The 13,968-nt window shown below is 36.2% G+C and overlaps 8 protein-coding genes and 1 non-coding gene across 9 annotated transcripts; 6 read left to right on the top strand and 3 right to left on the bottom strand.

Annotated features, from left to right (window-relative positions):
• Positions 1–92: 92 nt before the first annotated feature.
• RRN3 (rDNA-binding RNA polymerase I transcriptional factor) lies at positions 93–2,012 on the top strand (the record flags this gene model as incomplete). Its single annotated transcript, XM_003673334.1, has 2 exons — positions 93–287; positions 387–2,012. 2 exons carry the CDS (start codon positions 93–95, stop codon positions 2,010–2,012), a joined length of 1,821 nt encoding a protein of 606 aa, XP_003673382.1.
• Positions 2,013–2,513: 501 nt separating this feature from the next.
• On the top strand, positions 2,514–4,235 carry SSH4 (Ssh4p; the record flags this gene model as incomplete). Its single annotated transcript, XM_003673335.1, has 1 exon — positions 2,514–4,235. One exon carries the CDS (start codon positions 2,514–2,516, stop codon positions 4,233–4,235), a length of 1,722 nt encoding a protein of 573 aa, XP_003673383.1.
• A 166-nt stretch (positions 4,236–4,401) lies between these two features.
• On the bottom strand, positions 4,402–4,875 carry SRP21 (signal recognition particle subunit SRP21; the record flags this gene model as incomplete). The annotated part of the gene is made up of 1 exon (XM_003673336.1): positions 4,402–4,875. The coding sequence occupies one exon, from the start codon at positions 4,873–4,875 to the stop codon at positions 4,402–4,404; it is 474 nt and encodes a 157-aa protein (XP_003673384.1).
• Positions 4,876–5,141: 266 nt separating this feature from the next.
• DGR2 (Dgr2p) lies at positions 5,142–7,697 on the top strand (the record flags this gene model as incomplete). The annotated part of the gene is made up of 1 exon (XM_003673337.1): positions 5,142–7,697. One exon carries the CDS (start codon positions 5,142–5,144, stop codon positions 7,695–7,697), a length of 2,556 nt encoding a protein of 851 aa, XP_003673385.1.
• Positions 7,698–8,266: 569 nt separating this feature from the next.
• OAC1 (Oac1p) lies at positions 8,267–9,238 on the top strand (the record flags this gene model as incomplete). The annotated part of the gene is made up of 1 exon (XM_003673338.1): positions 8,267–9,238. The coding sequence occupies one exon, from the start codon at positions 8,267–8,269 to the stop codon at positions 9,236–9,238; it is 972 nt and encodes a 323-aa protein (XP_003673386.1).
• Positions 9,239–9,409: 171 nt separating this feature from the next.
• Positions 9,410–10,048, bottom strand: VPH2 (Vph2p; the record flags this gene model as incomplete). The annotated part of the gene is made up of 1 exon (XM_003673339.1): positions 9,410–10,048. The coding sequence occupies one exon, from the start codon at positions 10,046–10,048 to the stop codon at positions 9,410–9,412; it is 639 nt and encodes a 212-aa protein (XP_003673387.1).
• A 605-nt stretch (positions 10,049–10,653) lies between these two features.
• Positions 10,654–10,726, top strand: NCAS0Atrna5A. Its single transcript has one exon. It is a non-coding gene; the product is annotated as a tRNA-Ala (tRNA).
• Positions 10,727–11,092: 366 nt separating this feature from the next.
• SBA1 (Hsp90 cochaperone SBA1) lies at positions 11,093–11,809 on the top strand (the record flags this gene model as incomplete). The annotated part of the gene is made up of 1 exon (XM_003673340.1): positions 11,093–11,809. The coding sequence occupies one exon, from the start codon at positions 11,093–11,095 to the stop codon at positions 11,807–11,809; it is 717 nt and encodes a 238-aa protein (XP_003673388.1).
• A 325-nt stretch (positions 11,810–12,134) lies between these two features.
• On the bottom strand, positions 12,135–13,889 carry PRR1 (serine/threonine protein kinase PRR1; the record flags this gene model as incomplete). Its single annotated transcript, XM_003673341.1, has 1 exon — positions 12,135–13,889. The coding sequence occupies one exon, from the start codon at positions 13,887–13,889 to the stop codon at positions 12,135–12,137; it is 1,755 nt and encodes a 584-aa protein (XP_003673389.1).
• Positions 13,890–13,968: the final 79 nt, after the last annotated feature.

Here is a 13,968-nt window from a genome sequence, read left to right on the forward strand (position 1 = left end):
TCAATAATTTAAACGCCAGCTTATTCTTTTTAATCGAATAGGATACCCATAATATAATTCAGAGGAATTGAATAAGATAATTTGGGGACAATATGATGGCATTTGAAAACAACAATAAACGTTCTCCACAGGACATCATGAATCCGATTGAACCAAAGAAGAGGAAAGTGGAATTTTCAAATGAGATAACGCTACATCCCTTAAATCAGGAGAATGGCACCAATGAAGAGTTTTCAGCAGCTTTATATGCAAGATATATTAAGTCTGCTTTGGAGAACTTAGAAAAGGTATGTTATTATTCTATTTTATGAGGCTTTTACTTCTCCAATTACTTTTGGATCAATTTACTAACTAATATTTTCGGTTCCGAACACATACCTCAACAGAACGACCCAACTCAAATAAATTTAATTGCAGATCAAGTGGGACTGCCGGCAAGGAGTCCCGACCGCATCGAAACTAAGAATCTAAACATTCTTCTAGATGTATTATCAAATAATATCAATAGAATAGATTCATCGCGTGGTATCACGTTGATTCAATCTATTATAAACTTTGAGAAATGGTGGGAACTACCTTCATTGACTCTAAGTAAATATGTATTCTTTATCAAGATCCTTTGTTCAAGTATACCCAAATGGTGGCAAGATGTATCTATGATTCTAGTATCCAATTTTACATTGGATACTGTAAAGACCAAATGCCATCATGATATGCTTAAATATTTCTTAAGAATGATTCCCTCTTCTATGGGGTTCATTGATGCTTATTTGGCGAAGTTTTTCCCAAATAAGAATGATACCAGCGAGAAATTAGTAAATTATATCTCTAATATTCTTCTGCTGACTGACTATTGCAAAGAATTGAAGTTCCAAGTTTGGTCACTACTGGTTGAAAAGATTATTTCGATTGATGTTGAATTACAAAATGAATTAGACGAACTAGATGATGAAATAGAGGAAGATCTAGAAGAAGAAAATGAGGAAGAAGAAGACGATGAAGATGATGATGAAAACGAAAATGAACTTGAACCAAAAAATACGATAGAAGACCAAGATGGGGAAATTGAAGGTGATGAGGAATACAACGTTGACGTGACACAGGGAATTAAAGAGCTCTCTACTAAATTGGATAGCATATTGACCTTGATAACAGAGAGAATTACCTCTGAATTTACTGCAGAAAATTTAGAAAGTGGAGATGGGGTGACGTTGTTCAACATATTGACTACTCTCTTCAAAACCCATATTCTCTCTACATATTATACGAGGTCTATCCAATATATTATGTTCCATGTTTCTCAGCAGCAATTAGAACTAATGGACTCATTTTTGGTAACATTGATCGATATTGCATTTTCCCCAAGCGAAAGTTCAGAGAAGAAGATCAAGTCGTTACAATATCTAGGGTCATACATTGCTCGTGCCAAGAAGCTATCACGGACGCAAATAATCTTTGTTGCAAGTTATCTAACCTCATGGTTGAATCGTTATGTTATAGAAAGAGAGGAGGAAGTCGATCAACCTGGTGGAATGGAAAGGTTTAAACATTTTTATGCCACATTCCAAGCTCTTTGCTATATTTTTTGTTTCAGACATAGTATATTTAGAGACACCGAAGGAGCTTGGGAATGCGAATTAGACAAGTTTTTCCAGAGAATGATCATTTCCAAATTTAACCCACTAAAGTATTGCAATGAGAACGTAATGTTAATGTTTGCTCGTATAACACAGCACGAAGATGTTGCTTATTGTTTCAGCATAATTGAAAATAACAATAATGAAAGGCTAAGAGGTATTATTGGTAAAGTGGACAATGATAAAAAGGAATACAACACTGGCGGTTCTACTTCTGGATGGTCTCTAGCAACAAGGCAACAATTCATAGATTTACAAAGCTACTTCCCATATGATCCTCTATTTTTAAAGAATTATAAGAAAATAATGAAAGCGTATTACATCGAATGGAGTGAAGCAAGTGGGGAGTATGAGAGCGATGAATCTGATGACTAAATAATACCCAAAAATCAAACCAACAATGCATTTACATTCACTTCTCAATTAGAGGATCATAGACGATATTTAAATACAAGAAATAGTACTTTAGATAGAAATAGAAGTATATATGAAAGTATCAGAATTTTTCATTTGACATCTATACTTTATATCTATGCACTCACAAGTTCAAACAAGTTTTTCTTTTTTCTCTCACCCACAATTGTTGTGTAATCCATCACCAAACCTAAGGAAGTTATTAGTGACAACTGACCTTTGTTAAACAACAAAATTTCAAACGTCATTTTTTGTTTCCAGATTTTTGTATGTTCCATATATTTTCTCCTCTTCCTGTCAATCCGTTCAAGGCGATCGCCGCACCTCTTATTTATGGATAAGCGAACACTAACCACTGGTACCTTTGATTGTTTATTCAGTCTATTGTTAACACCAATAGTCAAATAACGTATACCAACCTACGTTATAAACTAAAGGTAATCCAAGGAATTATACTACAGAATGACAATAATAGACTTTAACCTATACGACAAATTGCTTAATACGGGCAGGGATGACAATCGATATATGATACCTGATCCCCCAACTATTCCACAACCACCTGTTGATTCAGACCCAGAAACAGTAAGTCTAGCGTTTCTTATAAGTCTATCAGTAACGTTTGCAATCTTGATGCTATTGTTGATGGTGATGGCTGCATATATTACTTTTTGTGGGGCAGATGAAGCTGAATATGACGAAGAGTCTGGGCAAAGACCCCGTGGCCCACCCAGGTTTAACATACTTTTTAGTAAGAGACACGATGGAATCCTCTTAGACTCAAGTTTTACATCTCCTGGACAATTTGATGATGAATGTGAACATCAGGAGAGAGAGCACACCGAACTGAATAGAATGTCACCTTTCGAACTTGAACTTTATAAACGATCCAATGAGTTTCAGGAAGTAGCACCTCCACATATTGATGAATTTGGTACTTATTTGAAAGCTACTGACTTACAAGTCATCAAAGATAGAGGAATACAAAGTTATTTTTTATTGCCTAGTATTAACGATAATGTGAATAAGCAGGGGAACTTCCTGCCAAGTTTTCTCATACAAGATAAGTTAGATATGGTTTTCACCAAGTATAATAAGAGTTCATCGACCGTCATGAACTATCCTTTGCCGTATACCAAGAGGGATGCAGTTTATTTTGAAGTTAAGGTATTCAAACATCAACCTGTTTCTAATACTATCTTTAGTATTGGATTGGTAACAGTTCCTTATCCATACTTTAGAATTCCTGGGATGGCGAAATTTTCTATAGCGTATGAATCTACAGGAAAATTGAGAATAAACAATCCATTTATGGCAAGTACTCTACTGCCGAAACTTGTTGAAGGTGATGTAGTGGGATTTGGATATCGCTATAGTTCAGGAACCATATTTATAACTCATAACGGTAAAAAGTTGATGGATGTGACGCAAAATGTTGGTGTTGATCTTTTTGTTGGGCTTGGTGCATTTAATGCTTCATATACACGAAGTTATACCAAAGACGGACTTCTTGAAGATCCTGATAACATTGAATTAAGAGAGGCATTATCAGAAGGGAGGGAAATAGTCCTCCCTGATGAATTACAAAGAGTGAGAGACCCACACAATGAAAATGATCAAATTGATTCGGAAGAAGTGGAATTGCATGTGAATTTAGGGCAAGTTGGGTTTGTTTTCATTGAAGCAAATGTGAAAAAATATGCGTTTGGCACTGTGTATGGGAATATAGGAATTCCACCATCATATAATGGAGAAGAAATTAAGAATGATAAACTATTACAAAAAGGAGATGAGTTACCACCTAACTATGGTACTTTGCTGGATTCAAATGGATTTTTTGGGGACATTCACATAAATGAAGGTCATCGAAATAACGAAGAAAATGCAAATATAATAATTGGCTCTAGTGACACAACTTTAAGGCAAGGTGCTCATAATGTTTTAATGAGAAAGACTCCTGAGACAGAAACCTACGAACGAATTTCATCAAGGTTTGATAGAGAGAACAACCTTTACGATGATAATATTCCAGAATTGGCTGGACTTGAGGAAAGAGATATAAATATGGAACCATCCAATATTAGAAAGGAAAGTCAAAAGCCAACTAAGTTCTCTAATAACAACAGGAGCCATAGCAAAAAGAAGCATAAAAAGAGAGGTAAAAAAGGCAGAGGTAGGAAATGATATAATAAAGGTGACATATTACTCAATTTACATTTCAAAATTTTTAATATTTATAATTCTCCTATTTGAATACTTAAAATGTGCAATCTCTGATATTTAATTCCGAACTAAAATACATAGAAGGAGGATATTTTGTGGATCATTAATATAGGTTTCCAATGCAAATTCAACGCTTTTTCTTGTTCTTATTCTTATTCTTCCTTTTCTTGGAACCTTCTACAGACACTTGACTAATGTTACTGCCAGCGCTTCCTGGTTGTATTGGTACATACTCCTTTACGTCTGTGTTCACAATCAAAGAACCAAGACCTACAACATCTTTAATCGTTTTTTTCTTGATTGAAGTCTTTTTTTTCGAAACCTTGGCTGCCGTCTGGTTTAATCTTTCGATTCTTCCTGGAATGACAGAAACACCTCTAGGGCCCACAGCATTCAGTAATCTCGAAACATCTTTACTCTTATTTGTGGAGAACTTATAGCTAGTACCCAAATGTGGGTTGTGTGTCTTGAAGATAACATCGCTTTGTCTTTTCTTCTCCGTTGGTGTCTTATATGTAAGTGATATAACCGTCTGAGATGGATTCACTTCGAACAGCTTCACACTGCTGGTAATAAATGTATCAATTGGCTTTACAGACATGATTCAGTCACCGATGCTTTATGGTTCCACTTTACGCCTCGTTTGAATTCATGAAGGAATATTTAAGCCACTCTTTGTAGCGTTATTTTCCAGTTACGATTTTTCCTTGCAGGCGCAAAACGTTGTTCAGAGAAAAAACCCTTTCTGCATAAAACAGCAAAACTTACATAAGGGTGCAAGCAGTAATAGATGATCACATAAGAAACAGCTAATTCTGGGAGTATTAACTAGTAACGGAACCGAAACTATAACAGTCTTCATATACGATGTTCAAAAATAGAAGAGTTTCATCAAAAAACTTAGACACTGTAAGAAGTGATGTACCTCAGCGGAACGAGGGAGGACCCTGTGAAAGCGATAATTCTCAGGCATCATCAGATCTGCTTTATGATAAGCCTTCGTCCACTGAATTTGCTTCTAGACAAAATTTGGAATACTCCGCCGATTTGCAACCTTTGAAGTTTAAAATGACAAGAACTCCGGACCTTGAAGAGGTACCAAGTCATGTCAAGACGGCGTCCGCAGACGTGGATTCCTTTTACAAGGTGAGAAATAGATTGCAGAAAATAGCAGATCCCAGCTGGAATTTTAGTTCAATTGACCAAGAACAGTTCGAAATATATCTAAAGGAACCTGAATATATTAAAGTCTTCAAGAAACATGAAGATCTGGAAGAATTTAAACGATTATTTTTGGCACAAGAGTTGAATGTTACAACAACCAAGGAAAACGATCCAACAGCTCAAAATACAGACGCTTCGAACAAAGCTATCTGGACCTTAAAATTTAGTCATGATGGAAAATATATGGCAACCGGAAGTAAAGATGGATGCGTTATGCTATGGAAAGTCATTAGTTCGCCAGTTGAGAGATGGGAACTTGATCGTGCTGAAGAATCAAATTTGGTCGCAATGGCAAAATCAATTAGGATAAAACAAAATTTAGAAACCAATGAAGCACACCTTAATGCCCCTTCAAGGCCGCCCACTGATACGAATTTGGAATCTTTAAATTTGTATGCTCCTATTTTTCACCCCAACCCAGTAAGGATCTACAAAGAGCATTCACATGATATACTTGATTTGGATTGGTCAAAAAATAACTTCTTATTAACTGCTTCCATGGACAAACTGGTATCATTATGGCATCCTGATCGAGAAACTTCTTTAAAAAGTTTTCCTCATCCTGATTTTGTAACGTCCGTTCGATTTCATCCAAAAGATGATAGATTTTTTGTCAGTGGATGTCTAGATCATAAATGTAGGATGTGGTCAATCCTAGAAAATAAAGTTGTTTACGAATTCGATTGTCAAGACTTGATAACTGCCATATCCATCTCTCCTGGGGTCGGAGAATTTACAATAATCGGTACATTTAATGGATATATTACCATACTATCAACGTTTGAATTAAAGCCGTTGTATACATTTCATGTATTGGATAAACACATGCAAGGAAATAGCGGTAATGATAGTTCGTTTAAGAATCTTCTTGGGCAAAATCTCAAGAACCATCACGGTCCTCGTGTTACTGGCCTTCAATTATTCTTGGAAAAGGAGACAGATGATCTTAAGCTATTAGTGTCCTCTACTGATTCCAGGATACGTATATTCGATCTAGAGAAAAACAAGCTTATAGAAGTATTCAAAGGTTTTAGAAGTGGACTATCTCAACATAATGCTCAACTCTCAAATTGGGGAGATCAACCTATTGTGATAAATAGTAGTAAGGATCATTGGTTTTACGCATGGAAGATAAACACATCTAACCCTAAAACAACCCAGAACTTTTCATCGATAAGGCAAGAGAGATTAAGTACAGGTGGTGGGTTGAACGACTTACTAAACAAGTCGTCAGAAAAGAAAGAGACGACTCATGAACTCTCCAGAACATCCACAGCAGGTGATAGCAGCACGCGCCATCATTTCTTACCCTCATTATCAAGACTTTTGCCACACTCCAGCCATGTGGTTAAAAATTCACATTATGTTGCATTCCATGCCCATCATGCCCCGGTATCTACGGCAACAATTGCACCACAAGAAACTGCTAAAACATTATCATTATCAAATGATTTTATCTGCGAGTTGACTTTACAAGTTATGGAGGATATAAGGAAAACAACAACTGGTTCATCAGATTCATCCAATGGGAGAAGTTCAGTTGATAAGAAGAAAAATGCTAGCGAAAAAAGTTTACCTACAGTGACATCTGGGATTCCAGATGCTGTAAATGCAATTGGACCTATTTTAGTAACCACAGATACAAGAGGAACTATTCGTGTCTTCAGAGTAGATATGTCAAATGCTACACGTTCTAGAGTATTAAAGAAGTTGCAAGATTATAAACAAAACAGTCAAGATATAATTGATAGTGCTACAACACTGAACCCATTAAATGCTTCTGATAGCGAGGGCGCCATCAACACAACACCATTGATCCAAGTAAATTCTATACCTCAACGATCACGTACCAATCAAAATGGGAGTCAAACAAATGGATCTGTTCAGAGGAATGGCAGTATATCCAACAATGGTACAGGTACTGGCCCCAAATCACCTAGACCAAGCACATCATTCACCAATGCTATATTTAACCGTTCCAACAGTAGCTTCTCGTCTTCAAATCGTTCTAGAAAACCAAGTATCCAATCAGTAATGTCTGATGCAGAAGAGTTACACCATGGATCCAGACCTTCGCGCCTAAAATGTGATGTATGTGACGGTATTAATTTTGAACCATTGAGTAAAAATTTATTGGGACAACGTGAAAATGGGTATTATTGTGTTGATTGTGGAACAATTCTTAATAACTTCAGATAGTCTCCATGCATTGTGCTCTGTAACGTTACCTATTTCTATAGACGTTGTAGCATTAATATATTTATTCTTACGTGCCGTCCATTCATTATTCATTGAGTCAAGACCGGTGAATCATCTTTCTGACATTTTGCCGGTAGCGGGCCGTTGTCCTAAAAAATTATATAGGGGTTACAACTTTCTCCCATGAAATTTGAATTCAATAAACTTTGTTTTATAGGACTGAATAAGATTATAGTGAGCCCTAAGTTGGAACACCAGTAAAATAAGGGTTGAAAATAATAAAGTTTAGGGTAAAAAGTTTTGAAAAAAGTTTGGCTAGCTCTTTTACTTTCAGTAAGTAAGGTCTGTCCACTGAAAAAGAAAGGTGGGAATAGGTCATCAATCTGCATATTACGAATCTTGAAATTTTCCAAAACCTCGAAGAGAAAAGCAGAGAGATTATTTATATATAGGAATTATCGAATAAGTATGTCCTTATTAAAGACTTTTCACCCAAAAAACGTTCCAAAGTATAGAATACTGTGATACTTTTTTTATACAATCATAAAAGAACTTGAGACGATCTAACAATGTCTGATACAAAACCTCAAAAGAAGGAAATCGAAAAAACAGCAGCTCAAAAGGTTTCAAAGTTTGGATCCTTTATTGCAGGTGGTATGGCTGCCTGTATTGCAGTTACATTTACAAATCCAATTGAATTAGTAAAAATTAGAATGCAGTTACAAGGTGAACTAGCAGCTGTTGGACAGAAAGTTTATAGAAATCCTATTCAAGGTATGGGTGTGATCTTTCGAAATGAAGGTATACGAGGTCTTCAAAAGGGGTTAGTTGCAGCATATATATATCAAATTGGTTTGAATGGTTCCAGACTTGGATTTTATGAGCCAATTAGAAATGCCCTAAATAGTACTTTTTATCCGAATGAAGAATCACATAAGATCCAAAAGGTTAGCATCAACGTTGCTGCAGGTGCTTCTTCGGGTATCATTGGTGCAGTTATAGGGTCGCCTTTGTTTTTGGTGAAAACAAGAATGCAATCTTATTCTGATGCTATTAAAATTGGTGAACAAACTCATTATAGAAACGTGTGGAATGGTCTTTCCACAATCGCAAGGACAGAAGGATTTAAAGGTTTATTTCGTGGTATTGATGCAGCCATATTGAGAACTGGTGCAGGATCATCTGTTCAGTTGCCAATTTATAACACTGCCAAAAACTTCTTGTTGAAGAATGATCTTATGAAAGATGGACCGGGCTTACATCTAACCGCAAGTACAATTTCAGGTTTAGGTGTTGCAGTCGTCATGAACCCATGGGACGTCATTTTAACTAGAATTTATAACCAAAAAGGGAACTTATACAAAGGTCCCGTGGACTGTTTTGTCAAAACTGTTAGAACGGAAGGAATTTCAGCATTGTACAAAGGTTTCCAAGCTCAGATACTAAGAATTGCACCACATACAATTATATGTTTGACTTTCATGGAACAGACCATGAAGTTGGTGTATTCAGTGGAGAGTAAAATTCTTGGACATAACTAAGCTGCTCTAAGTGAAATAAAATTCAAATATGAACTTGGGTAGCTATCATAAATATCTGTAATATTACCAGGATAGAAATTATAGACTTTCCTTAAAGGAAAATACATATAGAGTAGTATTGGCTTAAAATCATTCTTTTTAAATTGAAAATCTTACATTTTGTATCATTTTTCACAGAACAATCTTCTTAAGGACCTTTTTCTGTTCTTTCTTCTTTTTCTCTTGTGATTTTGCCAAATCAATTTTTGTTAGATAACTGTTATAAACTACAACTTCTGCAACCAGTACTAGAATACCTGTAAAAATACAAAGTAGTAGTCGGTAATGAACAGGCATATGTGCCGACGTACCAGTCCAATACCAGATAGCGAATACGACAGATATGACACTAACAAAAATATTGAAAATGGTGGTCACTTGTTCTTTTATTTGCTTATTCATCTGAGCTGGGGTCAAAGTTTCTCCCTCTTCTTTAATGATTTGCAAAGTTTTCCTTTCATTTTTAATCATATTTTGATAGTCTAATTCCTCTTGCTTTAATTTCAATGTTTCTAATTGTTTCTTGAATTCTGGGGAATAAGTGGACCCAGGTTGGTATTTCTCTTTAAATTGGAACTCTATTGGATTGAGTAATTGTCTCATTGGTATTTGGTTCTTCCAGTATTCAGAGTGATATTTTAAAAGCGTCTTCATCGGAATGTATCCATTGTTTAATAAGGTATCGATTTCTTTTCGAAGTGGGTCCTTAGCTTTCTCCTTTAATTCACCTAATGCCTCTTTAAGGGGCACATTTAATTTGATGTCAAACATTATTTTCTTGAATAGATTATTGTCTTCTTGTTGCCTCGTCTGTTTTCAACATTACTTTTATTAAGAAATTTTCTAAATTTCAACAAGGCCTAAGTTGAAAGAGTAGCGCTAACAGTCAAGCAAGCTTCTTATGAAAGAATTTGGGCACATGAGTAAGAGTAAATCAAATCATTGATGTCCAATACTGAACTTTACTACTTCTATTATTTCTTTTATAAGCAAGTCCATTAGCCAATGTGTAGATCTCAAAAGACCTATAAAACGGGGGAAGTTATGTCGATCAAATATGATCAAATGTTACACTTGCATGGTGGGATCTTTCTATAAATGCTGATGTTGAAATTGCTTCCTATTAATCATATCGAGTATTTATGTGTCTCAATTTTGAAAATATTTTCTAAAGTGGGAAGCGCAAGTAAGGACATCACCTAACCTTAGTGTTGTATAATTCCACTGAGGACTCACATGAAAGAATCTCCTATTACTTGACATTTGTTAGTAAATACAAACACGAAATCCCAACTATGCAAGAGATAAGTAAGAATTGATCGAGTCTCCCTTAATATTGAAGAAATCCTCATTTTAACAGAAAATTATAAAATAAAGGGCTTGTGGCGTAGTTGGTAGCGCGCTCCCTTAGCATGGGAGAGGTCTTCGGTTCGATTCCGGACTCGTCCAATTATTATTTTTTTAGACCTGGGCAAACATTCTTTTATTCGCCTGCATAAGTAGTAAAGACTAAGAAACCCTTAAACGATCTTTACTCTTCAAAGATAGAGAAAGTTGTTAATTTTATTCCAAAGTTTCATTTAAGCTTTTCAGTTACAGGTTTATTCTACAAAGTTCTCTTTTGTTCTTTCAAACGTAACCCGGTCCTCCCCTAAATAAATTTTTACTAGTGGTCAAATGGCAAATTTGAGAATATAAGCGGGTGAATTAACAACAATTCGTATCCAACGCATCCAAACTAAATCCCTTAATAAACACTTCTTTATTTTATTATTTTTGAAGATAAACACAGGAATACCAACCAACTAACATATAATGGCCTCGAAGATTTTAACTCCAGAAGTGCGTTGGGCCCAAAGATCCAACGAAACTGACTCAGAAAAAAACTACCTTCTAATCACAGTCACCATCCCAGATTGTGAGGAACCCAAGTTAGACTTGCAAAGCACTTTTTTTGAGTTGACTGCTTTGTCTAAGGGACATGTTGGCGATGAAGCTACACACCAGTATAAATTGCATATTGATTTCTTCAAGGAAGTTGTTCCTGAGAAATCTGTCGGTAGAGTGGCAAATGGTCAACATTATTTCTTGAAAATCTTTAAGAAGGATTTGGGTCTGGAATATTGGCCACGTTTGACTAAGGAAAAGGTTAAGTATAATTATATTAAGACTGATTTCGATAAATGGGTTGATGAAGACGAGCAAGATGAAGTCCCTGAACAAGATGACATGGCTGGTGCTGGAGGCATGGATCTTGCCAGTATGATGGGTGGTGCCGGAGGCGCTGGAGGTGCTGGTGGTATGGATCTTGCCAGTATGATGGGTGGTGCTGGGGGTGCTGGAGGCGCTGGCGGTATGGACTTTGCTAGTATGATGGGTGGTGCCGGAGGTGCTGGTAAGACTCCATCCATGGAAGAATTGCAAAAGATACTAGCCCAGCACGGTGGTGCTCCTGGTGCTGATGATGGTAAAGATAGTGATTCTGAAGAGGAAGCTGATAAGGATGAATCTCATGCTGAACCTGTTGCATAGAAAAAAGTATAATAATAATATATTTAATATAATATTGCTCGTTACTGTTATCGTTTTTTATATCTGAATCCATTTCATAATGTATTCTATCTAAATAATGTACTAATACGTGGTTCAAAACTGTATTTAACGGCAACCCACTTTAACCAATTTAGCTTTCCAAATTTTTCATTTATTGGATTAGAGAATGTTACTTATAAAAAAGAACTTGAAAATGACAATGCTGAATTAGATTATAAATTTTACGTAATGCAGTGCGAATAACTAAACTGTGTTAGTTACCGAATTAAGTAGAAGATAATAATGGGAAGCTCCCAAGTATGGCTCAAAATGTTAATGATTCCATTTCGGTTTTAACAAAAATAGATTCCATAATTTGTTTGATATCCCATCGTTGATTTTTCCTTGTTAGTGTATTGGCGACAATTTCCTTGGCATCCAATTCAGTATTGGCCAGCCTAAACCAATGCCAATCAAATCTAGCTATTCTATGTGAAGTAGCTCTATTCCTTTGTCTTGAGGTAGCATTTGGAGGTGGATCGAATGGCAATCTATCTTCAAGAATGGAATACAGTATCACACCAAGGGCCCATGTGTCTGTCAAATGACCATCATATGGAACTCCCATGAGAATTTCGGGAGAAACGTAGTCCTCTGAACCACACCTTGCAGTGCATAATTCCCCTGGTTGAATCTGCTTACAAAGACCGAAATCTGCCAATTCTATCATATTCAAAGAAGTAAAAACTGGAGAATCTTTTAAGGCAATAATATGTTCTAATGGATATTTTAATAGAATGTTCTCCAATTTCAAATCTCTGTGAATAATATTATTATCATGTAAATAGTTCACAGCCATGACAAGTTCTGTAAACAATCTTTGAATTAACCAAATATCCAACTCGCCAAGACAACGACTTATGGCCGCTAACAAATCACCGCCCGAACAATACGACATTATCATATCACAAGGTGGTAAGGCGGGATTCTTGGCTAGCAAATCTCGTAAGGGTGTCTTACTTTGAACAAAAATGGGATTATTTATTCCATATAGTTTCACAATGCAAGGATAATCCAGCAACTTTAGAACCCCTAATTCCCTTGTCAAAGAACTCTCCAACCTTGATAAGGTATCGTTATATTGTGGAGTTCCCCTAAAAGTTATATCGGTAACCTCCACAGGATATTTAATTCTTTTTACTGCTATTTGCATCATTTTAGGATCGGTTTGATCCAGGGATTCGTATAATAAGACGTCACTAAAGTTCCCTTCACCAATTTTTTTCACTTTTTTCCACCTTAGCACATGTGCTTTGTCTAAATGTTGCAATGGATATCCAACTAGTGTGGATTCCGCATGATTGTCAAACGTATCGATATTTGTATGAGCAAATTCTTTTGGTATGATATCGGGTTCAAAAGATGGAATTGGCTCTTCGTTAACTGTGGGCAATGAAACGACTCTTTGCTGTTGAAAGGAAGGTGCTGGGATTAATTCTGAAATTACACGCTGTTGAGACTCCAATAACACAGAATCCAATCCACCTCCAATACGAGGACTCCCATGTGCACGTTTTTTCTTTATTTGTAATGGTTGATCCGGTTGTTTCTGATCTTTAATAGGAGATAGTGACAATCCAGCTGGAGATAGGGGTGTGTATGTCATCGGAGTCGGTAATGTTTGAACATTATCAAAAGTAGGGATTGTCAGCGATAATGGGGTAGTTTCTTCCTGCTGCTGTTGAGAGTCATCTTCATTCTCTTCACCTGCTTCAGTCACAGGAGGTGGTGGAGGCTTTAAATAGTCATTTTGAGACGTGGAATACTGTAAATTTGCAAACTCTTTCTGAACAAGAACCGGCGCCTTCGGACTCTTTGCCATCTCCTGCTTTTTCAAATCTGTTCCTGTCACCATACTAGATAATCTTTTTTGTTTCAATATCCTTAGTTTACCAAAGGAAAAGTACTCTCCTTTGAGATGGTCAATTGAATCTGGTGATGCCCAAATTTTTTTTAAACCGTTCGGAGATGAACAAGATTCTGTAACCTTTCTTATTAGCTTGCTGGTGTTTATTTTCATTCGTCAACACCGAGATCCGCCGGTATTACGTAAATCTGGAAAATGAATGGCTTACATAATTATGGAGATATATTATCTG

This window comes from Naumovozyma castellii, chromosome 1 (genome assembly GCF_000237345.1).
Source record: "Naumovozyma castellii chromosome 1, complete genome".
Taxonomy (NCBI): domain Eukaryota; kingdom Fungi; phylum Ascomycota; class Saccharomycetes; order Saccharomycetales; family Saccharomycetaceae; genus Naumovozyma; species Naumovozyma castellii.